The sequence below is a fragment of the Electrophorus electricus genome, chromosome 16 (genome assembly GCF_041902795.1).
Source record: "Electrophorus electricus isolate QZ-2024a chromosome 16, ASM4190279v1, whole genome shotgun sequence".
Lineage (NCBI taxonomy): Eukaryota > Metazoa > Chordata > Actinopteri > Gymnotiformes > Gymnotidae > Electrophorus > Electrophorus electricus.
Genome location: NC_137512.1, coordinates 21,555,724 through 21,581,772, shown reverse-complemented (window position 1 = coordinate 21,581,772; position 26,049 = coordinate 21,555,724). Strand labels below are relative to the sequence as shown.

General features: G+C 41.6%; 2 protein-coding genes and 1 long non-coding RNA gene across 6 annotated transcripts; 1 reads left to right on the top strand and 2 right to left on the bottom strand.

Annotated features, from left to right (window-relative positions):
• Window positions 1–217: 217 nt before the first annotated feature.
• Window positions 218–11,330, bottom strand: LOC145651687 (uncharacterized). The gene is made up of 6 exons (XR_014117551.1): window positions 10,646–11,330; window positions 10,395–10,483; window positions 8,943–9,115; window positions 8,453–8,540; window positions 8,235–8,360; window positions 218–8,138 (listed from the first exon to the last, which is right to left on the bottom strand). It is a non-coding gene; the product is annotated as an uncharacterized LOC145651687 (long non-coding RNA).
• On the top strand, window positions 10,431–16,083 carry chrnb3b (cholinergic receptor nicotinic beta 3 subunit b). 4 transcript variants are annotated; one of them, XR_014117550.1, is made up of 7 exons: window positions 10,432–10,738; window positions 11,356–11,507; window positions 12,983–13,027; window positions 13,261–13,370; window positions 13,500–14,382; window positions 15,125–15,476; window positions 15,641–16,083. XR_014117550.1 is itself a non-coding variant. In XM_027016664.3 (6 exons), exons 1-6 carry the CDS (start codon window positions 10,675–10,677, stop codon window positions 15,269–15,271), a joined length of 1,401 nt encoding a protein of 466 aa, XP_026872465.2. In that variant the 5' UTR covers window positions 10,432–10,674; the 3' UTR covers window positions 15,272–16,083. The 4 variants fall into 4 exon arrangements, 3 of the variants coding, with proteins under 3 accessions (XP_026872466.2, XP_026872465.2, XP_081555073.1); XM_027016664.3 differs by having other exon boundaries at window positions 15,125–16,083; XM_027016665.3 differs by lacking the exon at window positions 12,983–13,027 and having other exon boundaries at window positions 10,431–10,738; window positions 15,125–16,083.
• Window positions 15,680–25,504, bottom strand: itga6l (integrin, alpha 6, like). The gene is made up of 25 exons (XM_081698948.1): window positions 25,248–25,504; window positions 24,892–25,019; window positions 24,717–24,805; window positions 24,303–24,528; window positions 24,048–24,158; window positions 23,477–23,693; window positions 22,977–23,182; window positions 22,233–22,321; window positions 21,978–22,105; window positions 21,771–21,860; window positions 21,589–21,653; window positions 21,330–21,475; window positions 21,003–21,152; window positions 20,751–20,866; window positions 20,429–20,585; window positions 20,160–20,243; window positions 19,979–20,058; window positions 18,929–19,003; window positions 18,393–18,495; window positions 17,775–17,951; window positions 17,410–17,517; window positions 16,984–17,094; window positions 16,636–16,734; window positions 16,231–16,356; window positions 15,680–15,818 (listed from the first exon to the last, which is right to left on the bottom strand). The coding sequence occupies exons 1-25, from the start codon at window positions 25,415–25,417 to the stop codon at window positions 15,738–15,740; spliced, it is 3,132 nt and encodes a 1,043-aa protein (XP_081555074.1). The 5' UTR covers window positions 25,418–25,504; the 3' UTR covers window positions 15,680–15,737.
• Window positions 25,505–26,049: the final 545 nt, after the last annotated feature.

Here is a 26,049-nt window from a genome sequence, read left to right as displayed (position 1 = left end):
TGCTGTACAGTTTTGAAATCTTTCAGTCTCACTAATTTGCTTCTGGTGGTACACCAGAGACAGAAGATTGTTCTGGATTCTGCAGTAATCAGGCAGAAAGACAAGAAAGAACTTAAAGCAAAAACTGTGACAGTAGATTTATCTGATACATACAAAATGCCTCAGCTAATAATTTAAGAATCTCACAAGCACACAGTAATTTCAGAAATGGTTGTACACAAAGGAATTTAATAAGCGTTCCATCTGAATCCATAATTAAATGTTATCTAGAAGAATGCAAGAAATTTGCCAACATTTGTAGTTATGTTGCGGTCTCAGAAAATGGAAATGCTGCCATCACATTCTGGCTATCAGGGAAAAAGACACATTTTAGATGATCAATGTCACTTTTCCCCCTACATCATACAGTCCTATTAATTACTATTACGATTTGTCCTTTGGCCTTGTATTATTATTATTATCATGGTAACACTAAAAACAAAATACAGTAGATACCATAAAGTGAATATTATTATCTTCAGTCCTTAGTCCAAAAACTATGACTGGGAGATAATGACCATAATGTGGCTACAGAGCTGCTTTTAACATTGTAGGAACTTCACTTGGCTTCACGGATGACTGCCTAGTTTTTGAAAATGTCCATTTTTTTTTCTTCCAAGTCCAAGGGCCAGGTGCTCCTAACAACCGAACATGATATGCTGCTACGCACAGGCCTTTGCATCGGCTTTCTGGCAGATGTGTCTGGGAAAATGCTCCTCAGGGAAGACGGACACATCAAAGTACGTCATGGTCCTGATTCCTGGTTTCTTTGAAGCACCACAAAGCCAATTAACATGTACACACAAACCTCAGGAAAAGAAAGAAAAAACCCCCATTATATTAGCATCAAGAATTATTCAAAACAGAGTGCAAACCTACTGAAATTGGGAGCAGTCTAAATGGTCCCATCTTTTGTCTGTTCAATGCAGTTTTCATCTTATTTCACATGGTTGAGTTTGTGTGTGTATTTAATTAATATCATTAAAAACATGTGAGAGCAGTGAGCCCTGTGGCCTATAAAATATGTTTGAAATTGCCTGCTATGTCATGTTTATTACAGTATATACAGTACTCTTCACTAATATGTGAAGTATGAACAATTTAAAAATGACATTATAAATTATGTGGTTCATTTCTGTGCTGCTTAATGCCCTAAAGGATATGTCATGCTTATATGTCAGCTAATCCACTGGTTAGCTCAGCTAATGTTTACTACAGCATTTCAAATATAAACTAGCTACACTTGTTTGAACTAAATTGATATATATTCAGTGATTATGTAAATGTGAGGAAGTGTTTTATTGCATTTGTTCAAAGACGAAGCCAGAACATTCTAATTATTAAGTATGTTCACATTTTTTAACCACTTATAGCCCTGTTTCTTCCTTTCTATGGTGCATAGTATACTGTACAACTGTAACAAATACCCTTAATGACATACTATTTACTGACGTGTTATTTGTTATTGTTTATATGTATATTGTTTGAATAGTAGAATATTTTATATTCGTTTAGGTTTAGGGACCCGTGGAGCTCAAACTGCATGGCCTGCAATAGAGGCCTGCTCTGACCCTTATGTGTCAGTGCGTAATGCTGCTGGGTTGCTTCTTGAGACAATGAGAAATATTTCAACTGAATTGAAGGCATCAAGAGTTTATGTGGCTTGCAAATGATAGCTAAGATATATCACATGCAATTTAGAGTATTCACCTTTGCCTTGAAGAAAGAGCATAAAAAGAACAACAAATTGTCAGCAGTTTCTTAAATTTGACTTGCAAACATTCCTGGATTTGAGTTCTTAGACTCTTAATTTGTAGAAAAACATAGAACTGAAAATGTCCAGCAGGAACAGCAGTGAGCAGCAACAGGACGCTGCGATGCTTCCACTATGGTTGTCACAGTCCTTGGAACCATGGAATACTACATGAGTACAGATCTCTGAATGCTGAGGAAACCTATCATCAAATAGACTGTTTCACACATTCTATATGTGATGTATTGCCACTATTGTCTCCAGTGTGTATTGAACATTTTTACTGTTATCTTTATTCTGTATTATTGTCTCTGCCTATTTTTCTATTTGTGGTTTTGTGGATTTCCCATCTGGATTTGGATGCTCATATAGTTTATGCCCTTCCAGTTTTTTTCACCCTGTTGGAAAATACATCTCTCATTATGGCTTGGATATTTACTATTGATCATGATTGTTTGGCTCACTGTTTTTTTTTTTTTGTTTTTTTTTTAAATTCTTATTTGGTATTAAAACCTCAAAACCTAATGATATTATAATGATCAGGCTGATGTGCTTCTGCAGGAATAGGGACTTGTCCAGATGATTACAGCAGGAAGGCTGTTGCAAGTGCTTTCTGTTCATAGACTAGGGGTGACTAATAGCTCTGAACTTGGACCAATGCAGTCATTCACTGGATCCTAGGTCAGAACATCCGGTATTCCCTGTTGCCACTTGGACCATGGCCTCTAACCTTGGACTGCTCTGGAATGATTTATACTTGTTCCCAGCTTCATCTTCTCTAGCATCATGCTCATCTCTCTTTGTCTCTGTCCTGGTTCAGAGATGATGTCTAGATGGCATGGAGTTCTCAGCCAAAATTCAATTCGAATCTTGTCTTCTTGTCTCTGCACTCCGGTTGTCATGGCAACTGTGTAGGATAAGATCTGCTCTGACTCGCTGTCATTGACACACAGTGACACAGCAGTGTCAGCACACTGTCCAGGCTTCTTGTTTGAAGTTATTATGCATCGATATTTCCCGTTTGCAAATCACACTGATTGTTACAAGGTGGTGTGGTAAATCAAGTCGTACATGTTACTAAATAATTGAATTCTTTCATCACATCCTGTCTGAGTGATATATCTACCATTAAGAAATCTTTATATGTCTTGTATGTGAAACTTCAAGGCTTTGTCTTTCCTTTTCTTTGTGTTTTTTTCATGTATACTGTATATGTATAGAGATGGAGGGGCAGTTATTACCTGTTTTCTCCTGAATGCTACAAGCTCATAAATCCAGCTGTCAACAAGAGCCAGCTGGCGACCATTGCAATCCAGGTGTCTCCCGCTCAGCTCATCAGTGAGGTGATTTTCACATTTCTCTGAGTGAGTATGTATATACATACATTCATACTAAGGTCACAGGGAACTTTTAATAAGATACTTCTTGCTAGAAATCAAACTGATTTCTACTAATCGATTTCATTTCTAGGCATTTCTAGACTTTTCTAGACTTTTCTAGGTGTTTGTCTCTGTGGTATGGGATTCACATGTGGAACGACTGCTGATTAATGTGGGACCCAGTGGACTATGAAGGAGTGAGAAAGGTTCACCTGCCTCCCCAGCACATATGGCTGCCAGACACTGTCCTCTGTATTAAGTAAGAATGCACATATTGTTAAGGGTAACTGCAATAGAAGGAAACAAGGCATATGGTTCAAATAATATGATCCTAATGACTCTTTTGGTATAGTATCAGATGACTCTCTGTGTTAAGGATGAAAACAAAGAGTAAAATGAGTGAAAAATGGACACACAGAGCAATGTTTTTCTGGCATTAGCCATAACCTTGACTTCAAACAACACTCGCCAGTATAGCAACATCATCGGTGTGACTCATCAGTGACAGAATATCGGTGGCAAAATGTGGCCCCAAAGGCCTTAGCAGGTTGAGTGCGATAAAGCTGTATGGTGACAGGATGTGATATAACCTTCCTCAACTCAGGGATTTTCACGGGGGTTAGGGATGCATTAGCGGGATGGGGCTGTCAGGAGCGTGTGCTCAGGGATATGGGTCACTGTCCTCAGTAGAAGAGTGAGGTCCGTTTTTGTTTATTTATGGGGGGATGAGGTTACATAGCATTCTATGTGTTTCATGATTATTCATAGATCAAGATCTTTTGATTTTCAAAAAGGCAAAAATTATGAAATGCAATACCCTAAGTAGTGTACGTAAAATCCTAAAAACAAAACGATGTGAGGTAATAAGTTAAGACTTGGTGTTTTTATTTTTAAGTGTGTAAGAGATACTGTAGACTGTGTGTTCCATCTCACTGCCAGCGTTACGCTTGGAATGGTGTTGGCGCATGCAAGGTGACCTTCTACTCCAGCTCTGCTGTGTCTAGCCGCAAGAATGAGGACCCCTATGATGTCACCTCCCCGTTACATACGATTTCATCATCAAGCACAAACTGCTGTTCTATACAGTCGAGCTCAATGTTCTGTGCGTGCTCATCAAGTCCTTGGCCATCCTGGTTTTCTACCTGCTGAAGAGTTCTTCCAGCACGTGGCATTCAAGTGCTCAGCCAACATGATGGAGGTGGTGGATGGTGTGAAATACATCACTGACAAGATGAAGAGTGAGGAGGAAGAGGAGGGGGAGGATGAAGGGGTGAGCATTGAGTGGCTTATGGGTTTGGTTGCATTGTGCTGTTCTTAAACTACTGTGAAGGTAATAAGAGTTGGCACTTAGTCTGGGCCTGTAAACTTTATAAAGGACAGCACTGCAGATACTGTGAAAAAGTTTTGCGGAGACATTTTTAGAGACCAAATACTAAAAGATATGAGAACTGAGGGTTGGATAGGATATTGGTACAAACACATGATCAGTATATATTTTTTGAAACTGATGAATGTTATGTTGGTTTGCCTGAAATGTTGCTTCTAATACACATCATGACTTTTGAAGGCTTTTAAAGTATTTTAAGAAAAAAAAAAGTCTTTCCAAAAGTGGGGGAGGTTCTATTGATTCTCCTCTGTTTTTCCAGGTAAAATATAACAATAAATAACTAAATTAATGAAAAATGTCACAGACATACTCCCTCCTCTCAGATCATTTAAGACTGGAAATTTGTTGCCATGGTAGTAGACTGGCTGTTCCTGTGGAACTTTGTGTTGGTGTGAGTGATAGAGTGATGCTCAACACATGAAAACCTGCTCCTACTCACTCCAAATTTCTAAATCTACTCCACTTTATCATACTCATGAGCTAAATGCTTATTACTCTCTATTCTATTCAAGTAGGACAATGCCCACAACCAACACCCGACACCACATATTGAACTTCCCGCAGTGCACAGGACTGAAGACCACACATTAAGTGCAGGATTTGCTTACTCTGGAGGGGCTGGAAAACCACACCAGATGTAAATTTAGAATTTGGCTCTTACACCAGTGAACAAATCCCTTCAAAAAACAGCTCCAGAGCCCACATTGTGTTCATCTTCGGCGACATGAGGAAGCGATGCATGCGTGCACACACACAAACTTGCTCACTTGCATACCAGAAGTTTGCACATGCATGCAGTCACATTTACTGATGCAGTAGTACTCAAAAAAGATCCAACACAAACCTTTCACGCACTGTGTTGGATTTCAGTCCAAGCAGTGACAATATACTTCAACTGATTCTGAATCTTTAGAATACATACTTCTTTTTTAAAATCCTGCACAATATGCAGATATTATTAATAGTCTTACCTCTGACCTGTTTATACTCATCTAGGAATACCGCTAGGGAAACAACAAGCGAATATTCTAAACGATCCCATCAGCAAAGAGGACCTGGCTCTAACTTGATGATGGTGCTGGAGCAAACCCGCGAGGGTATCCAATGCCCGATGCAGACCGGAACCTTCAATGCAAAAATGATTTCCAAATTAGGCACCTGGAACGTTAGAACTCTCTGCGAAGGTGGGAAGTTCGCCCAGCTTCTACACGAATTTGACAACTACAATCTTGACATATTGGGCGTCTCCGAAATGCGTTGGACTGGATCAGGAAAGATTGTAAGTGATGGCAAGTCAGTCCTGTATTCAGGACATGAGGAGCACCATATTCATGGTGTCAGATTGGTGCTTAGTAAAAAGGCATCATGTGCACTGCTTGGATGGAAACCTGTCAACGATCGCATCATCACGGCCCGATTTCAATCAAGACACGCTAAAACTTCCATCATCCAAGTATACGCTCCAACCGAAGACTCCGATGACAATCAGAAGGATACGTTCTACGGACTGCTACAAGACACCATTGATGAAATCCTGACCCATGACGTTAAACTTCTCATCGGTGATTTCAATGCGCAAATTACTGATGACCGTCGTGGCTTAGAAAACGTCATTGGTCCACATAGTTCGGGGCGACAGACCAACGATAATGGTGAACAACTTCTATCCTTTAGCAATATGAACAATTTCTGCATTGGTAACACATACTTCCGACACAAAAACATCCATAAGAAAACCTGGCGATTGCCGGATGGAGCCACATACAATGAAATTGACTTTATCTGTATCTCTCGGCGATGGCGTTCAGCACTGCTGGACGTCAGAGCCTATCGCGGAGCGGATGTTGGATCGGACGATTATCTCGTATGATCCTCAATTTGGTTACAGCTCAAACAGAGAGAACAAAAGCAGCGGCAACATTCTTACGCTGTGGAGAAGCTGGAAGGACCTGCCGCGGTCCAACAATTCCAACTGGAGTTGAGAAATCGGTTCGAGCTACTCCAAGATGCGGGCGACATCGACGAATACTGGATGGCACTCAAACAAGCAGTCATAGAAACGGTAAAGGAACCCGTGGGTCGCCAATGCGGGACACAGAAAGAACGTTGGATACGGGACCCAACTTGGAGCCTGATTGACGAAAGGAAAATCGCAAGATGCCGACGCGAACAGGCAAAAGCTGACCCTGACAAGGAAACCACAGCAGAGCGATATCGGCAACTGGATAGGGCAGTCAAACGAAGCTGCAAATCTGACAAGAAGACATGGTTGGAATGCAAAAGAGCCGAAGCACATGAGGCGGCTAGCAAGAATGACAATAAGACGCTGTACCGCACTGTACAAGAGTTGACTGGGGCATGGAGCAACTCAAGTGCACCCATCAAAAACAAGGACGGGATGTTTCTGCTCACCAGACAAGGACAAGATGCACGCTGGGTAGAACACTTCAAGGAAACCTTGAACCAGCCCACCCCTGCCAACACCTATGACTTTGGTGCCACACCGCCACCTCCAGACCTGGTAGTTAATCTTGATCTAATCACTATCGAGGAAACTAAGGTGGCTATTCGAACACTCAAAGCCAACAAAGCACCCGGCCTAGATGAGATAGCACCGGAAACGCTAAAGCACGGTGGAGACGCAATTGTAAACACCCTCACAGTGCTGCTCAACAAGTGCTGGCAAGGTCAGAGCATCCCAAGTGACTGGGGGAAAGGAGTAATCGTTAAACTCCCCAAGAAAGGCAATACCACCGACTGCAACAATTGGCGGGGCATTACACTCCTCTCAGTTCCTGGGAAAGTCTTCTGCAGCATGCAGTGAGCAGATTTACATGCTTTGTAATATCATCGAACAGTGCATCGAATTCCAGCGCCCCCTGCTCATCAACTTTATCGACTTCAAAAAGGCTTTTGATAGCGTCCAAAGGGGCTCCTTGTGGAAAGTTTTACGAGCCTACGGCATTCCACAACGTTTTGTCAACGTCTTCCAGAACCTATATATCAGCTCTAGCTGCTGTGTCAGGACAGACGATTGCTACACAGACTTCTTCAACATCAAAACCGGAGTCAAGCAAGGATGTATCCTGTCGCCCATTCTCTTTTTGCTCGCAGTCGACTACGTCATGAAAAAGGTGATGATGAGCCCAGTGACTGGAATCCCTTGGACAAACGGATCTCATCTCACTGATCTCGATTTCGCAGACGACATTGCCTTGCTAGCGAATACAAAACCGGCTCTACAATCCATGACAACATGCCTTGAGGGCAAAGCAGAAAAGGTTGGCTTGCGCATTTACACAGACAAAACCAAGGTCATGCGGGTGAATCGTCAAACCAAGGTGCAGATAACTATTGGGCAGCAAACGGTGGAGGACATCGATGAGTTCACATATCTCGGCAGCGTAGTATCCAATAATGACGGTGGCTCAGAAGCGGACATTCGATGTAGGATCGGAAAGGCGGCGGGTGTGTTCCAGCGTCTACGCCGCATCTGGTCCTCAACAACAATCAATACAGGAATCAAAATGCGTCTGTACTCCACGATCGTCATCCCAACCGCCATTTACGCCAGTGAAACCTGGAGGAACACAAAGAGGATCACCCAGAAACTAAACGTTTTCCATCAATGGTGCCTCCGCCAAATATTGGGTATCTCGTATAAGGACAGAATTACCAATGAGGAAGTTCTTCAATGGAGTGGATTGCGGAAGCTGGAAGAAATCGTCACCGAATGCGGAATGCGCCTTGCTGGTCATCTCCTACATCTTCCAGACAAACGCATCTCAAAGGCAGCTGTACACTGGACACCGACAGGAGGAAAGTGAAAGCAAGGCCGACCCAAAACGACCTGGAGATCAACCTTCATCGCCGACCTAAAAACTATTGACATACGCTCATTGGACGAAGCCAGAGACGCTGCAGCTGATAGGACCCGTTGGAGAGCGCTTGTTGCCCAATGCACCAAGGAGTGCGGGAGGAACTAAAGTAAAAAGAAAAGGAATAATGATATTTACATTTACGCATTTAGCACACACTCCTATCCAGAACTACTTCCAAATTTTCAATCATGTTACAGAAGTACACAAATGTAATGTTGGGTGTTTTACTTAAGGATTCGTACTGGTACTCCAGACATTTAATAACAGAACATACAAGACAACGCTGGCACTCACACAGAACACAAACGGTGAACATTAATAATGCTGACAAAGGCCAAACAGTAACAGTGACTTTATAAAACATTTAACTACATCTACTACAACATTTATATTTATATTTATATAGACAACTGAAATGACCCACACCGAGGCACACACTAACTGGTGTTTAAATACACATACAAACACGTTACGATTAACCCCATGCAGGTGTGTGTCCTTACAGAGGGCGTGGCCACAAACAGACGTGGTTCCCCCTGTATGCTGAGGGCCGTACCATGTGACTCGGGGGGAGGGGGTGGGGCGTTCCGTGACACCACCTGCATATGGTTCTGTTTTGTTTGTCTTCTCCTTGGTTTGGGCTAAATAATACAGTTCTGACTCCTCTCCTTTTTTTCTAATGAACAAACAAACAAATAAATAAAAACATTTCAAATTAAACAACAGAACTTTTTAGTTAGTCTTGATAGAATTTGTGGAATGTCTCAGAGTTTTATGTGCAAGTAAACAGACTACTGAGACTACTCATCTCATGCACTGATGTCTACCGTTTGCATTGGATTTTGAAAATCCAAGGGAATACTTTAAAGCAATATTTATTCACCCTCCTCCAACCCTACACTACTGTGTCTGATCCAACTAATAAACACTTTCGGAAGACCCTGACTGGCTTACATTTGTGTCTGCACTGAGCTCTGCAGTTGTGTTGCAAAGTTTTTCCAGTTTTAAAAAGCTTGCTACAGCCAACTCTGCAGAGTGGAAAAACCTGCCCAGCGATTGGCGTGCAGTCATCGGTTAACACAAGCCAATAAAGTGTAAACCTACATCTGACCTTCCTTATACTGAGAAATGAAGGTCAGATCGGACTGTGGCTGTGTAGACGTTGATCCAGCTCACAAGAGTTGAACTGCGCATGAAACTGTAGAGTGGCTTGTGGGTCAGTGTGACTGGAAGGTTTGCAGAGCTCAGGGTGATGTTGGGCAGTCTGCACTAGTCTGGGTTTCTTAGGTACATTGTTCAGCAGGGCGTTAATGCTTTATGGCTGCTGCTCTTTGGACCTGTGGTGGATGGGACTGCTGAAGGCAGGGATTTTGCACAAATGGAGGGAGAGATGCATCATTGAACGGCTGATTATATCAATATTGAAATAATGTTCTAATCTGATGACCTCTTTTCTGTGTGCAATTCATATAGTCCCAATTATGAAATGAAGATAAAAAGCAATTAGTCATTAACATGGCTTGGTGTAAATAGTTTAAACTGTAATAATTAAAGTAATATTTAATCTGAGTTTATAAGAACATAGCAAACTTTATAAATGAGAAATACACAAAAAACAAACACTTTCTGGGTGATCTTGCACATCAACCAGTTTTTTTGTTTGTTTTATTTATTTATTTTTTAAATAAATATATTTAATTGTTAAATAATACACATAATTCTGCCTCTGCCCTGAAGGAACTTCACGTCTCCTTAATGAGATTTTGATTACTAAAGATCGTTGAAATGTCAAACCATAAGAACTGTATTTTTCTCAGTTTACATCATGGACAACCACGGAGTGTTTCAGTTTCTTTGGCTAAATGTCACTGACTAATATTCACATTCGGTATCCACATCTTCACCTAAAACACTTGACATAATTTTCAAAACTTTCAGAAATTGCTTTTATTTACCTGACAAGCACTTATCTGTCTCTTTAAGCGACGCGCTCAGTCGGCGGAGGTCCCCGATCCACCCTCTCCTTCGTTCAGGGAGCCACACGCTTTACGTGTAAACGCGCACCAAAAAAGATTAACGGTCCCGGCACAGTTCTTAATGTTATCAATCGTTGTATTCACTACCAATTTTTTAACCACGAATGAATATGTGTGTTACCGCTTTGTGATTGCATATTTCTCCGTGTAGTGTTTAGTAGCCTACTTACGCGCTTATTTTCAAATTTCCTTGAGTAAAATGAAGTTGTTAGTCACCGCTGCTTTTGCACTAATCACGGTCGCCGGCGCCACCGAACCAAAGGGTGAGTACTAACGACATTGTAATCCTCCATAAAACAGATTTATTTCTTGGTTATATTGTTTGGGGCAGAATCAACTTGCCTTTCTATCCGTGTCAATCTGAGTCCTTCGTTTTGTCTTATTGAAGGTCATTTCCAGACCTTCAAGAGCAAATAACACTTCGTCAACTTGTAACCAAAAGTATCAATACTAAAATGCACATTTTATGTGTTACCGGTTATGTAGAAGGTTTTTTTTTTTTTTTTTAAAAAAAAGAAGGTGCCCAATCCCATTATGTTGGTGAGCATGCGCGCCATCAACCGAGGTCAGTAAACAAATTTTCACAGATGACGCGATCACCACTTATGCTGACTGACGAATATAATAAGGATTGGGTTTCTATCCGTCCTTGGTTGTATTTCAGCGATTTTGCTTGTGTGGCTTTACTGTTCAATATGGACAAATGTGTACCACATTTGTGTACCACATTTGTGTGTGCATTTAAGTTTGATGATGTCGATAATACATCACTGATACAGTGCAGTGGAATAAGTTTATTCTGTCCACTATGTGTGTGTGTGTGTGTGTGTGTGTGTGTGTGTGTGTGTGTGTGTGTGTGTGTGTGTGTGTGTGTGTGCAGCTCCTGGACAGTTTGTGTCTATGGCAGAGAGGGAAGGTGCCCTGCTGAGGGACCTGTTTCTGGGCTACCAGCGATGGGTGCGGCCTGCCGAGCAAACCAACAGCACAGTTAAAGTTCGTTTTGGCTTGAAGATATCACAGCTTGTGGATGTGGTAAAACACGTACATACATACCCTCTTACTCTGTATGGTCCACAGCAAAACATGGCCTTGTTTACAAACATCATGGGTGTGTCTTTGTCCATGGTTCTGAAACAGAATTATGTTACTCTCCGTGGTGCTGAAATTCTTGGTGGCACTAAAAAGAATTATTCCATATCTAATATTACTCTGTCCTGCTATTTTTTAATTTAAGCGCCTTTTGTTGTTAATGCTGAGAAACAGGCTCAACTGATGGTGAATTATTAACATGGAAAAAAACTCACTCTCTCTCTCTCTCTCTCTCTCTCACACACACACACACACACACACACACGTGCACACAATGACAGTATTATCAAATATTAAGCAAAGCAGGTAAATATTCTGCAACAAGACTTATGGTAGCCATTTAAGACAAGTTTACAGAGCTAGAGAGGCCAGTAGAGACTGATAACAGAGAACATAAAGAGGCTGTGGGAACAGATGCTTGCTTTATTTGATAAAATTTGCTTTCTGTTATGTGCTCTGCATATCTGCTTCATTCTGGAGTGACTCAGAGAGACACATATTAATATGTCTCCTGTCCTACTGTAATAGGATAATATAGCCACAAACCATCTCTTTCTGACAACATTATATCTTGACAGACAATACATAAGTCCCATATGAAACAAATAGTATGTAACCAATACTATTAAGTCATGAACTGTTTTTGGGAGAATTATGCAGTTAAATATAAATGAAAATGAATGAAACACGCGAAACAACAACTGTTCTGACTCATTGCAAAATGCCTCTCAATTAAAGTTGTGGGAGTGCACTGATGAGGAAAAGATGGCTTCAGCTCGTGGTGGAGCATATAGCTACTTACCTAATATTATTGTAAAGAATACATGGGTTTGTCCTGTTCAATCGCTTTAAACCTTGCTTACAGGGATGGAGAGTCATGACTTTAAGAAAGCATCAAAAATATTGGTCCATTTAAAAAACAACAACTCATTGTTACTAATGGAATGACATTACAGTGAGTAAGTATTGAAGTGAATATGGCCTCAATATATTATTTTCCTGACAGACTAAATTACATCATAGGGAAATATCTATAAATTTTGAATGAAAGCTTATTTAGGATTTAAGGAAACTGTGTGTGAGTGTTCTCAATAGCCTTGTTACATAATCAGTTGTGCTAACACCACTTTGGTCTGCTAGATTTTATGCTTTCCTATCCAAACATTGGATCCACTTATTGGACAGAAAATTAGATTACAGCTCCAAAAAAACACTTTAGAGAATTCATGTAAATGCTATAGTATGAAGCCAAGTATTTAAAATATAAATAAACTAGAAAATATATTTGTGTGTGTGTGTGTGTGTGTGTGTGTGTGTGTGTGTGTGTGTGTGTGTGTGTGTGTTATATTTCTTCTAAGCAGGGCATTTTGAAATAACCTTTTTCATTTTGGTCTCTATTTAATTCATTCTCAATATAGGATGAGAAGAACCAGCTTATGACCACTAATGTATGGCTGTGGCAGGTTAGATTTTTGGCTCAAATTTAAGTTCAGTGTTGTTGTCATGATCACTGATAAATTTCTCTTTTTCTGCAAGATTTATTTTCTTCAAAACCTGCTTTACAAATATCACCATAAAATAATAGAATATATCTGTGTCAGGTTTAAGCTGTTTCATGCGTGTGAACTTCCTGGCTGTTGTGAGGAATCACTGATTATGTACGCTGATACACTGTTCTGTATTTCTGAGTATGTAGGAATGGGAAGATTATAAATTGAGGTGGAACCCCGAGGACTATGGTGGTATAACTTTCATCCGAGTGCCTTCAGAAAGCATTTGGCTGCCGGATATCGTTCTGTATGAGAAGTACGTATGTTGATCGGAGACTATATTGAAAATATTTTTAATATGTAAATGATTTTAGGTCAAATTAATTATTATCTTAACCAAAATGAAAAGTGCTTTTGCTTTAAATCCCCTGTAAATCCCCTATAGTGCAGATGGCCGTTTTGAGGGCTCGCTAATGACCAAAGCAATCATAAAATATAATGGAGCTGTCGCCTGGACCCCTCCGGCCAGCTACAAATCTGCCTGCACTATGGACGTGACCTTCTTCCCATTCGACCGGCAGAACTGCTCCATGAAGTTTGGCTCATGGACCTATGATGGCACCATGGTGGACTTGGTGCTCATCAACCCTGATGTTGACCGCAGTGACTTCTTTGTCAATGGCGAGTGGGAGATTCTGAGTGCCAACGGAACCAAGGGCAGCCGGCATGACGGCATGCTTTCCTACCCTTTCATCACATACTCTTTCATCCTGAAGCGTCTTCCTCTCTTCTACACGTTGTTCCTCATCATCCCCTGCCTGGGCTTGTCTTTCCTCACTGTACTGGTCTTCTACCTCCCGTCAGACGAGGGAGAGAAGGTGACGCTCTCTACCTCTGTGCTCGTCTCCCTCACCGTCTTTCTGCTGGTCATTGAGGAGATCATCCCGTCCTCCTCCAAGGTCATCCCGCTCATTGGCGAGTACCTGCTCTTCATCATGATCTTCGTCACCCTCTCCATTGTCGTGACGGTGTTCGTGATAAACGTGCACCACCGCTCTTCCGCCACTTACCACCCGATGGCGCCGTGGGTGCGCGTGCTGTTCCTGCAGCAACTGCCACGCCTGCTCTGCATGCAGGATCATGCCGACAGCTACCAGAACCCTGAGGTGGAGACCAGGAGCCCTGAGCTGAAACCCCACGTAAGGAAGACTCCCCCAGGCCCCGAGGGCGAGGGCCAAGGTCAGGCCCTGGTCAACATGCTGGAGCAAGCCACTTACTCCGTGCGCTACATCTCACATCACATTCGCAAGGAGCACTTTATCAGAGAGGTACAGAAACCCAGCTGTTAATGTTTAAGAAGGTTGTAAGGATTGTGCTAGGAGCTGAAAACATTGCTCAGACTAAGCAAAGCACATTAGGGGTAAAGTATAGCTTACACTTACAACTAGAGAACTTGAGGTCATATATAGTTTTGCCTTAAAGCTAGCATTACCTCTACTGAGAAGATACTAAGTGTTTACTGAACAAGTTGCAGGATAGTTAAAAAAGAAAAAAAGTAAACTATACATACAAAATGTACATACACACATTTTACTTTACAAAAAGTGAGTTAAGGAAATTTTGTAAGTAAAGCATTTTCCAGGAGTATTATTTTGAAATGTAATGCAGAGGCATTAAAAATAGCACTAAAACACTGAATAACCACTTTATTAGAAACAGCTACCTTGCACCTACACTTACTGAGCACTTTACTGCTTAGACAAATCTTACAGGAGCACTATACATGTGTAGAAGCCCATGTGTTGCCAGCCGCAGAATGTCCACTGTGATTAAGTAATATCTAATAAAGATGATTTCTAATAAAGTGGGTGCTAAGTGTATGTGATATAATGATAGATATTGGAACAGTAAATTTGATATCAATATTTCCAATGATTATGGACTGAATAATAAACAGTGAATAATAATCCAAAAATTGTGAATAATAAACAGAAAATAATAAACATGAAAATTGTGGTAAGGACAAAATTGATTAGGATGAGGATGATGGTGATGTGTTCTCTGCCCTAGGTTGTGCAGGACTGGAAGTTTGTGGCTCAGGTGCTGGACAGAATCTTCCTCTGGGTCTTCCTCACTGTTTCTGTATTAGGAACCATCCTCATATTTACTCCTGCCCTCAAAATGTTCCTCCTCAGCCCTTCTCCTCTAGCACCATAAAAATGGGTTTTAACATCATTATGCACAGTCAGACAGACACATACACACGCAGGCCAAATCACAACTGCAGGACCCACACCCTCTCAGCTCCACACAGCTCTGATCACCATGACATTTTTAAATGTATCAATAGTTAAAAAAAAAACAAAACAAAAACATCTTGAAAAGAAACCTGGCTGTAAAAACTGGTTGGTTGGTAGAACTGGTGAGTTATATTACATCTTGTTTCCATAGCTTTTTCGATTCCATGAGATTATTGATGTTAAGGTTATTGTTTATTGTGGTGCACATTTGAAACTTCTCTGGTCACCTATTTGCCTTATTTTATGGAACTTTCAGTTAGAATCTTTTTTTTTCTGATTTCACCAGCATTGGACAAGAATTCAAGATTAAAATATTGACCCGTGTGGAATCCCATATTTCGCAGAAGCATACGTCTTTTATGACCATTTCCCTGCACAGACATCTATGCTGCAATGTTGCTTTTGTTGAGGACATAATATCCTTTGTAATCTTCTGTACACATTGCACAATTGAAGCATCCAAGCTGAGAAGTAGAAGACACAAACTTTATAAGGCCTAGACAAACCCGCTAGACTCCTAACAACGAACATATCCAGAATGCGGGTTAGGAATGTATATGTAAGAAAGCTTAGATGAACATATGTGAAGTGTCGTCACAAGTACTACAATAGTGTTAAAAAAAAGTGTTACACTGTTTATGCAATACAATAATTAACCACAATAATCAGACCATATGTAGATAGCGGAATAAAGTGTGACATTTGGCTTCAGGATGTGTTGTGTATTTATTTGTGTGTATGTGTGTGTGTGTGTGTGTGTGTGTGTGTGTGTGTGTGTGTGTGTGTGTGTGATTATTCATGTAACCATGTAAACGGTGCGGGTGTGTTTCTGTGTGTTTATGCAGTGAGTGAATTGTATGTGGGCAGTGGGGTTACCTTTGACAGGCAGTACATCAGCAGCGTGAGTAAGAGCAGTGCTAGCACAACACTGAGCAGAGCAACCCACCAGGGAACCCTGCTCAGGAGAGCGGGCTTCTTCTCTGGGAACACCGTCAGCCTCACCTGTACACACAAATACTTGCTGCTTTAGTGAGGATGCTTAGCTAACAATGTTTACCCTTATTTAATATAGTGTCCTGCAATACACAAGGCTGTATAGGCCATTATTCCTTAGAGTGGTACTGTGAGATTGTATGTGATGTACTGTATCCTGTCGATGGCAGCATGGAATATGACAACATGCTGTCTAACAAAGGCACGCATGCATATGCACCTATAAACAGAAATACACAGACAGGAATGCTTTAATTTATCTTGGGGCGCTAATAATTAGTTCTGTACCTGTGTTTGAGTCTCCTGAAGCCTTATATTCCTCTGAGATCCATCAAGACTGAGAGAAGCATTTAATACAATGTCCAGATAATTCAGGGAGCTGTATTCCTGTCACACAAGTTACTCTCAGTATTCATACAGTATATTACTACTACTACTACTACTAATAATAATAATAACAATAATAATAACAATAATAATAGTAATAATAATTATTATTATTTATTTTTAAAGTTATGGTACATGCTATGCAGTAAAGTTGGATGGTTGAGTAAAGATGGTTGACTTTAGAGTAAAGAAAGCTTTCCAACATTCCGATATATGACTACTATGAAAAACACCAAAAAAAGAAGTTACTTTAAGAAATGTGCTGTTCCATAGTCGGGTGAGGAGAACAACAACTGCAGTACTGTCAACCGCCTCTAGGGGGCATTTAAGTTCCACACACTTCAACCGATCACCACATGTCTGGAACAATAATCAGAACAATGTAAAAATTAACAGGACTACGATCAAATATGCACTTTTTCTTTTAAAAAATTGAACAGCAAAAACATTTCATGCAAGCAAAAGAACACAATCACCACACCCAAAACCAAAAACTGATTAACCCACCCACATCTTCTGCAGGCTTCACATCTGTCTTCTGTAATACTGAGAAAATGTTCTCTAGCTCCTTGTTTGGGTGCACATATGTGTGTTTGAGCTGACCAGCTAACCAAGGCTGGCACCTTCCCCTCTGTAACCCATCCATGATGCCATGTTGGTTTACCAGACATTTACCAGAAGCTCATACTTTCTTCTGCCTCCAAATACGGAGATGATTCTGTCAGTGCTAAGTGCCTCCAGCTCTGATTCTCTTTCTGCCTGACGTTTTCCTCTGGACACCACCTGCACAGAGCCAGCCAGGTCAGTGCATACATAACATATATGTCTGTAAAGGTTTCGGTCATACAGGCCACTGAAATGTCACGAAGTCAAGATGACTAGAGTTCTTTTATAATATTAAAAATTAGGGATCTGGAAGGCTTCAGTTGAACTGAGGAAGCCCCCCCAAAAAAGCACTGAAATGCCTTTAATTTTATACGACAAGTCGGATTGTTAAAACTTGCCTTACGAATACATGAGCGTCCTTTAAGACACACTACCTTGGTATATTTGCGTGGGTTGATTTCAGTGGCTGGGCTGCACAAGATGGCTTGTTTATTCACACCAGTGATCTGCACCAGGTAGAGGAGCTCCCTGCCATGACTGTTCTCCTTGGGCCACTGGATATTCAGGGTTGCCGAGGTGAATGACCTCAGAGGACGACCTGTGTTGCTGATCTGAATTTAGCACAACAATGCAGTAGCCCACAGTTAGTATTTAAATACATGTACACAAGTAATATAAGACTGTCAGGAAATGATAAAAGCAATTGTTTCTTATGTCATGATCTTCTTTACAAGTCAGGGCCAAAGCCCCTTCTAATATTGTTAGCCTGATAATGTAGTATTTTATTTTCGTCTCCATATATTGATGCCAAAAGCTAACACACAACAGCATATTGCAGATGTGATCTTTGGATGGAGCCGTTTGGACTTTGAGATGGCAATGTTTGCAGAGGTCTTAAATAAATCATGGCTACGTAAGGCAAACTTTGTACATATTACTCAACACAAGTAGATTTTTCAATGGATTAAGAATAGGAAGTGAAATTAAGAAGGTAACACTTTTACGCATCCACATATAGTAGACTGACAGAGAATTCTACTGTGCGGACTAACCCTGAACTCATACTCCACAGGTGAACCAAGCTCTTCCTCTGATGTTACTGGCATATGTGCATTTTCTGTTCCTCCAAAGTATACTTGAGAAGGTCGAGCCAGTCTGCAGACACAAAACAACATCAACACCACTTGGCAGACTAAACCATGAGATGAGCTGACTACTTCTGCAGTCTCTGACTTGGGAAGGGAGTCATGAGCTTGGTAACACATCCTGTTACATAAGCATTAGCACATAACCTACAGTAGTGGTAGCTCAGTGGTTAAGATACTGAGCTTGTAACTGGAAAGTTGCTGGTTCAAGCCCCACCACTGCCAAGTTTCATCTGTTGGCCCCCTGAGTAAGACCTTTAACCTTCAATTGCTCAAGTTGTATTCAGTCATAATTGTAAGTTGCACTAACTGAATACTGTAAATGTAGAATCCACTATCTATGGTGAACCAATGTTTACCAAAACACCACATCATAGTGGGTGAATGGCTTAACCCTTATACAAGCATTTTTTTTTATACATATAATGAACAACCATACTTACCCTAAGACTTGGAGATCCATCTCAAAGATGACTTTTGCCTCCGCGACAGTTTCTGAAATATTCTGTGTACTGATCCTACAGAAACAAACACACGTGAAAGATTTGGCAGTTCACCACACTTGTCACCTACGTGCATCGCACACGTCTCCTACTCGCACACCACACACATCGCCTACGTACAACACACACATCGCCTACGCACAACACACACATCGCCTACGTACAACACACACATCGCCTACGCTCACCATACACGTCATCTATGTGCACCACACACATCGCCTACGTACAACACACACATCACCTACGCTGACCGTACACATCATCTATGTGCACCACACACATCGCCTGTGCTCACCATACATGTCATCTATGTACACATCGCCTATGCGCACCTATGCGTCATCTATGTGCACCACACACATCGCCTGTGCTCACCATACATGTCATCTATGTACACATCGCCTATGCGCACCTATGCGTCATCTATGTACACCACACACATCACCTACGCTCACCATACACGTCATCTATGTACACCACGCACATCACCTACGCTCACCATACACGTCGTCTATGTACACCACACACATCGCCTACGCTCACCGTACTCGTCATCTATGTACACCACACACATCGCCTACGCTCACCGTACACATCATCTATGTACACATCGCCTATGCGCACCTATGCGTCATCTATGTACATGACACACGTCGCCTCCTGCCTGCCCTGCCACACCCAACTCAGCCCTCGAAGCTTCAACAATGGCTTGATGTTTGATAAGTTTGTGCAGGGAAAACAGAATGTGCAGGACTGAGACTGAGAACCACTGGAGTATGGATGTATACATGCTGGCCTGTGATCGTCAGCACGCAGGCATGCAAACACACAAGCAAGAAAGCAAGCAAGCGGACAACAATGTTCACTACACAATAAGAAATGTAAACAAAAACAATAAACATAGAAGGTCAAAGACACAGAAAGACACAAAGTGCTGCATGTTAAATCTAAGTAAAATTGTACCATATGGTAAATAACATTTCTTACGTCTCAAGCCGCAGGGTCACACTGATGTCTGTTAAGCTTAAGGACAGCCTCGCAGAGCTTAGCATGAGATACAGCGTCACCTAGAGGAAGAACATGCCTCAGGTTGGAAGAGTCAAGCTGCAAACAGTGGATAAGGGTCTGAGAATGAACAACTCTACAGAGCCGCTGAGGGACCCTTTACCTCCGTGTTTCTCCTGAAAGGGTTTCCCAGCTGGCACGCTGCCTCGGTTTGATTCCCATCCACTGTGCACTGCACGTTCACTTTCTGCATGAAGTCAACAAAAGAAATGGAAGGAAAGCTTTTTAAGTCAAATATATACCTCGAGAAATTAGGCTTATCTATACAACATGTTAAGCAACAGCTATATTCCGCAAGATTCAGAATAGAACAATTAAATGATTATTTTGTCATCTACAGTTCATCTACAGTTCTTACGTTCTGAGACTCACACTGTCCTGCTGAAGAACAATAGATGATACAGGGAGAGACTCAGGAAAGTTCATAAACAGTCTGGTAAGATATGCATCATCTCCATCTTGGTTTGTCACAGTGATTTCCAGGGCAGTGTTTTCACCACCAGCTGTAATAACTGCTACACCATCCTCCCTTTAACAATGTGAACAGAACAAAGTGCATGTTAAACACAGAAAAAAACCACAGCCGCACTGACAGCTTACTAAATAGAGAAGATTATTACTGCCTTAGTGGTTCCTGAAATCTGAATAAGATTCAAGACTACAGAAGAGATGTCAGAGGGGCTGCTGATCAGACCTGGCTAGTAGAGAGCATTTGTCCTGATGCTGGTCTTTCGTGCAGAAACGGTACTGAAGCTGCAGGTTACTCTGGCAGACATTATCATTTCCACATCCCATGTTCAAGAACTTGAACTTGAAACATGAGGAAAGACATTTTACAAGATTGCATCAACCACTTTGTTTTATTCATTAAATTATAAGATGACTAGGAGTCCATCTATCTTTCTCTCTGTCTCTCACCGCTCACACACACGCACGCATGTGATACCTCAGATGTGGTTTCTTTAGGTTGAAGGGCATCGAGCACTGGTTTTAGGGCAGGAAGCGACCTTCGGCTCACTGTCTGAGCAGGGGTGTCAGACGGCAGGAACACTGACACACTAATGGGGATGTTTCTTAGCCTGTCCTCAATGTTTCCCTGGAGACGCACCATTTAAAATAAAGAGACTGAGACTGCTGTCAACCAACATGACCACCATTGATAAAATACTATATTAGGTATTTACTTGCAGTAAAAAAAACAAAAAACAAAACAAAACAATAGGCTTCAGGCCACGCATATGTAAAAAGAGCCAAAGGAATGAGTTCACTTTACCAAGAGCCGGAGCCGAGTCTGGATGCATTGCTTCTGGGCCTGTCTGCGGAACATGAGTATGTCCTCCGCAGGGGTCTGGAATACCACCCGGGGCAGTGAATCATACCGCAGGCTGTTTCTATCAGCATCCAGTTTGTACAGAATCTCTACAAAAACGATATACACACATGTATATCATCAACAACACTATAAGGCTGTGATCTGGTGCTGTGGCTAAACCAACAAGTGCAGTACTGGGTTTAAATGGTAATTCACTCACGCAGTTTGGGGTCATATGTCTCTGGATAAGTAGTGAAGGAAAAGCAGGATTCTGCTGTGATGATGCTGAAAGAATTGCATTTACTGGTCAGTAAAAAACAATAAATAAAAATATAAAAATATAATTATAATTTCCAAAACCAAATGAAAAATATGGTAACTGAGTTTTGAAGCTCATCTCACCAGTGTCCTTTCTGGCAGTCTTTTGCCTGGAAATCAATCTCACTTGGCATTAATTTCAAAGTTTTCTTAATGCTGATTACTGGTTTAGCCCTTTAAAATATACAAAAAAAAAATAATTAAATGATATTTTGAGAAATTTTAAGAAAAAGCAAATAGCAGAACATTGACTGAGATGATCACAGGACAAGCATTATAGAGGGTGAGTACCTGTAAAGAAATACGCTGTCAGAGAGTGAACCCACAGCCAAGTCTTGGTATCCATTCCCATCTATGTCCATGTTGCCAGCCAAGGAATAGCCAAATAACTTGATGTTATGGGGTTTACCATACAAAACCTGCAAATGAGAATAACACAAACCAAGTGAATTTTGACTCTCATCCTTTGACAGACTTGACCAGCTTTAGCCTTTAATTAATCTGCGTCATGTGTGTGTTTGAATGGAGCAAAGAGTTTTCACTGACCTGATATGAATGTTTTGAAAAGTGTTTAGCTGAACCAAGGTAAATGTAAACCGCCCCATCATTTTCATAAGGGGCTCCAACTGCAAAGTCTGTTCACGAAGAATCAAGAAGATTGATTGATATAATGCTTCTTGTAAGATCACGAGGTGATCACGATGGTTTTGCCTTAAAGGTAGCATTACCTCTACTGAGAAGATACTAAGTGTTTATTGAACATTTTAAGTTGTAGGATACTTAAAAAAGAAAAAAAAAGTAAACTATACATATAAAATGTACATACACACGTTTTACTTTACAAAAAGTGAGTTAAGGAAATTTTGTAAGTAAAACATTTTCCAGCGGTATTGTTTGGAAATGTAATGCAGAGGCATTAAAAATAGCACTAAAATACTCAATAACCACTTTATTAGAAACAGCTACCTTGCACCTACACTTACTGAGCACTTTACTGCTTAGACAAATCTTACAGGAGCACTATACATGTGTAGAAGCCCATGTGTTGACAGCCGCAGAATGTCCACTGTGATAAAGTAATATCATCTAATAAAGATGATTTCTAATAAAGTGGGTGCTAAGCGATTATCTGAGTCGTGATTATCTGATTCAACGCACAAGCACTGAGAGTTAAATAAACAAAAGAAATTAAGAGGGATTTTGCTGAGCAATGCACACGAGCCCTTGCCCTACTGCTGTTTTACTGTGTGTGGTACAAGACTGAGTTTGAGAAATATTTTTCTGGCAAACCATTATAATGGTCCTGATTGACATCTCCAATGCTTGCCACCGCTAGTCCAAACATGGAGCCTGTGTGGCCGTAAAGAACCTCTGGCTCCATGTGGTCCCAATCTTGGCCGCTCACGTGGTTGATGAAGACGTACACAGCCCCTCCCACATCACTGTCCATATCCACCATTGTGAACTGGGGCGCTCCCACTAGGAGGTCATCCCATCTGGGATAGCAGTGAGTGTTAGGAGTGTTTAAGCACAATTTAAAATTTCCTAAGCACCATGAATAAATCTATTCATTGGGGTAAAGAATAATCTTACTGTTGACATTTAGGCAGGAGTTTGCTACACATGCCCAGTCCTGCTTATAGACAGCTGCCTCTGGCAGAATTTATTTACAACACTATTCATCAATCTTTCAGTAATTAAAGGTCTTTTGGAGAACTTACATTTCAGAGCATGTTAGATCAAAGTCAGAACCAAACCATTGTTGGATAGCCCAATTCTTGAGGACTCACCCATCTGCATTAAGGTCGAGGACGGCCAGTGAGTAGCCAAAAGAGGATGCTAGACCGGGGCCTGTGAGGATGTGCGGCACACTCAGAGTCTTTACGCCTCGCCAGGCCTGGGGCCTCAACAGCACAACCTCACCGCTGAGGTTGGAGCGTGGCGCTCCTGCTACTATAATTTGCTCCCCTTTCCTGAGTAGATTCATCCCAGAGTCCAACGCAAAGCCTGGGACAGGGCAGAGACAGCATGCCAGGAGTGAGATGAATGGGTCTTTTCAGGCTTATAGGAATGTTCAGCATTGTATTGATGTGTCAGATGGCATGACCTCATTGGTTGGACTGTTGATGTGTCAGAGGGCATGACCTCATTGGTTGTGGCAATAAACACACAAACGTCTTATAACTTTAATAATCCTGTTATACGAAGTGCACTTCGTGTAAACAAATGTTTCATCATTCCTATACTTTCTGAGGAGCAACGGATGGCTATATGGGACACATTCATAGCGGTATTTATTCATGTGCATTGTCCCTGTTAAATACATATATGTTAATCAATCAGAGCTCATGATGTGATCACCTAAATAGCTGCTGAGGCCCAGAGGAATGGACTCTCCTCTAAACACATTCTGATATCCAGTTTCGTAAAACTCCAGGGTGAAGTCCTCAACCGGTGCCATGCGCACTGTACCTTTAAAAAGGGAAGGAAATAAAACTGTCCCATGAATCCATAAATGACAATGGATGTAACATAAACACATGGCATATACCATCCAGGACTTTGCTACAAGTCATTTAAAGTTCCCAACGCTTAACCCATGTGGCTGTGTATTACCTTTCCAGTCATAGGCACCCGGTGCACCAAACACAATGTAGTTGCTGTCATTGGTAAAGGCCACAGACAGACCCTGCTGGCAATAGCCGAACAAGACTTTATCACTGGGCCGATTCAGACAGAATGTCCTGGTATCCTCCACGTTCAGGTCCTCCCCCAGGATAAAGCACCTCCCCAGGACCAGTTGACTGCTGTGTACCCAGTACTGGTAGCGGTGGGCACACACCTACACAGAGGCTCGGTTGGTTCATTTGATTTGTTCCTCTATTACAGCTAAATCAGTGGTGATGTCAAAGACGTAAAGAGTCATTTGGAGGTCATGGCTTATTCAAAGTAATCGAAACTGAGTGTTAACACACACTGCAAAGAATGTAATTATACTATACCGATTGAAAAATGTGTGATATGCCTTACCACCACTTTGCCCCCTGGGCCTTGGCTACGCACACGCACACCCAGCCACTGGTTTTCCCTGTGATCCTCTCCATCCCCTGGATTCACAACTGGGAATGGGAGTTACCAGCAAATGAAGCACAACCTGTGCATGATTTGTGTCACTGGTCCTAATGCATCCACTCAGAACACCCACCCTCAGTATCCACGGCGATCCGTTCACAGTCATCGGTCTCCATGGTGAACTTGCAGCGATAGAGACCTCCAGTTATGTTGGCTTTATGGATAGGTAAGGCTTTAGCACGTGGTGCACCAATCAGCAAGCTGGAGTTGATAATACAGTTATTTGGTGTATTATTACAAGGCAGGTTATGGAACATGAGAATAACTGAAGGCAATATAACAATACATTTCAAACACACTTCCAATTTGAAGCACAATCTAACTGACTACAGTACAAAAAACACTTCTTTTTTTTTTTTTTTGTGGCCTGCTAACATTTCACCTCTGCCACTTCCATGTTTGGTTGCAATGTCTTGTAAAGGAACTCACGACTGCTGGTCCGTGGGTCTGAGCTGGTGGTGCATTGCCAGGGAAAATCCAAACAGGCTCTCTGCCTCTCCGTTCTTCCTCAGCACCGTCCCCTCGTCCAGGTTGAAGGCGGCGGCCCGGAGGATGACGAGGAGCCGGAGGAACGGGCCAAGCGCCCGTCTTCCAGGCATCACACTGCTGCTGACACCCGCCGATGCCCTGGATGTGTGTCGACTGCTTTGCAGCTTGGTGCAGCCTGATAGACTGTGTAGACTGCAGCTTTGGAATATGCGAGGGGCGTGGTGCAGCAGAGATTCCAAAGATTCACAGGTTCATTTACCGAACTTAGGCGTGGGCCCACTGTGACTGAATGTATCTTCAGATAAAGTGAGTTAATATTTACAATGCAAAGGCTTTGTAGAATTTCATGCCCTTTGACCCTGGCTTATTCCCAAATAGGCACTGGTGTTTTAGTATGTTTTGAACATGTGTTTTTGTGGGGTTAGGCATGCATTAATAACTGGCACAGCTAGTTGTGAATAAATGATTGTGGCATGTTATTTCATGCACAGCTTTATTTTTTTCAATCCCAAAGGCACTGAGATAATCAGAGCAATCACAGGCTCTCCAGAAAAGCTGCTATGTCACATTCTAGTCCTGAGGATAAGAGAAATGGTAGGAAAGGCACAGAGACAACAAAAAACGATGCCATTAGATGGAGCCAGTGCATGTGAACAGAGCTTAGACGCGTGCTCTGGTAGCCAAAGGGTTAACAAACGTATAGTGCATCATGTGTCTGTATCAGCAGAACTGAGAAATTAAC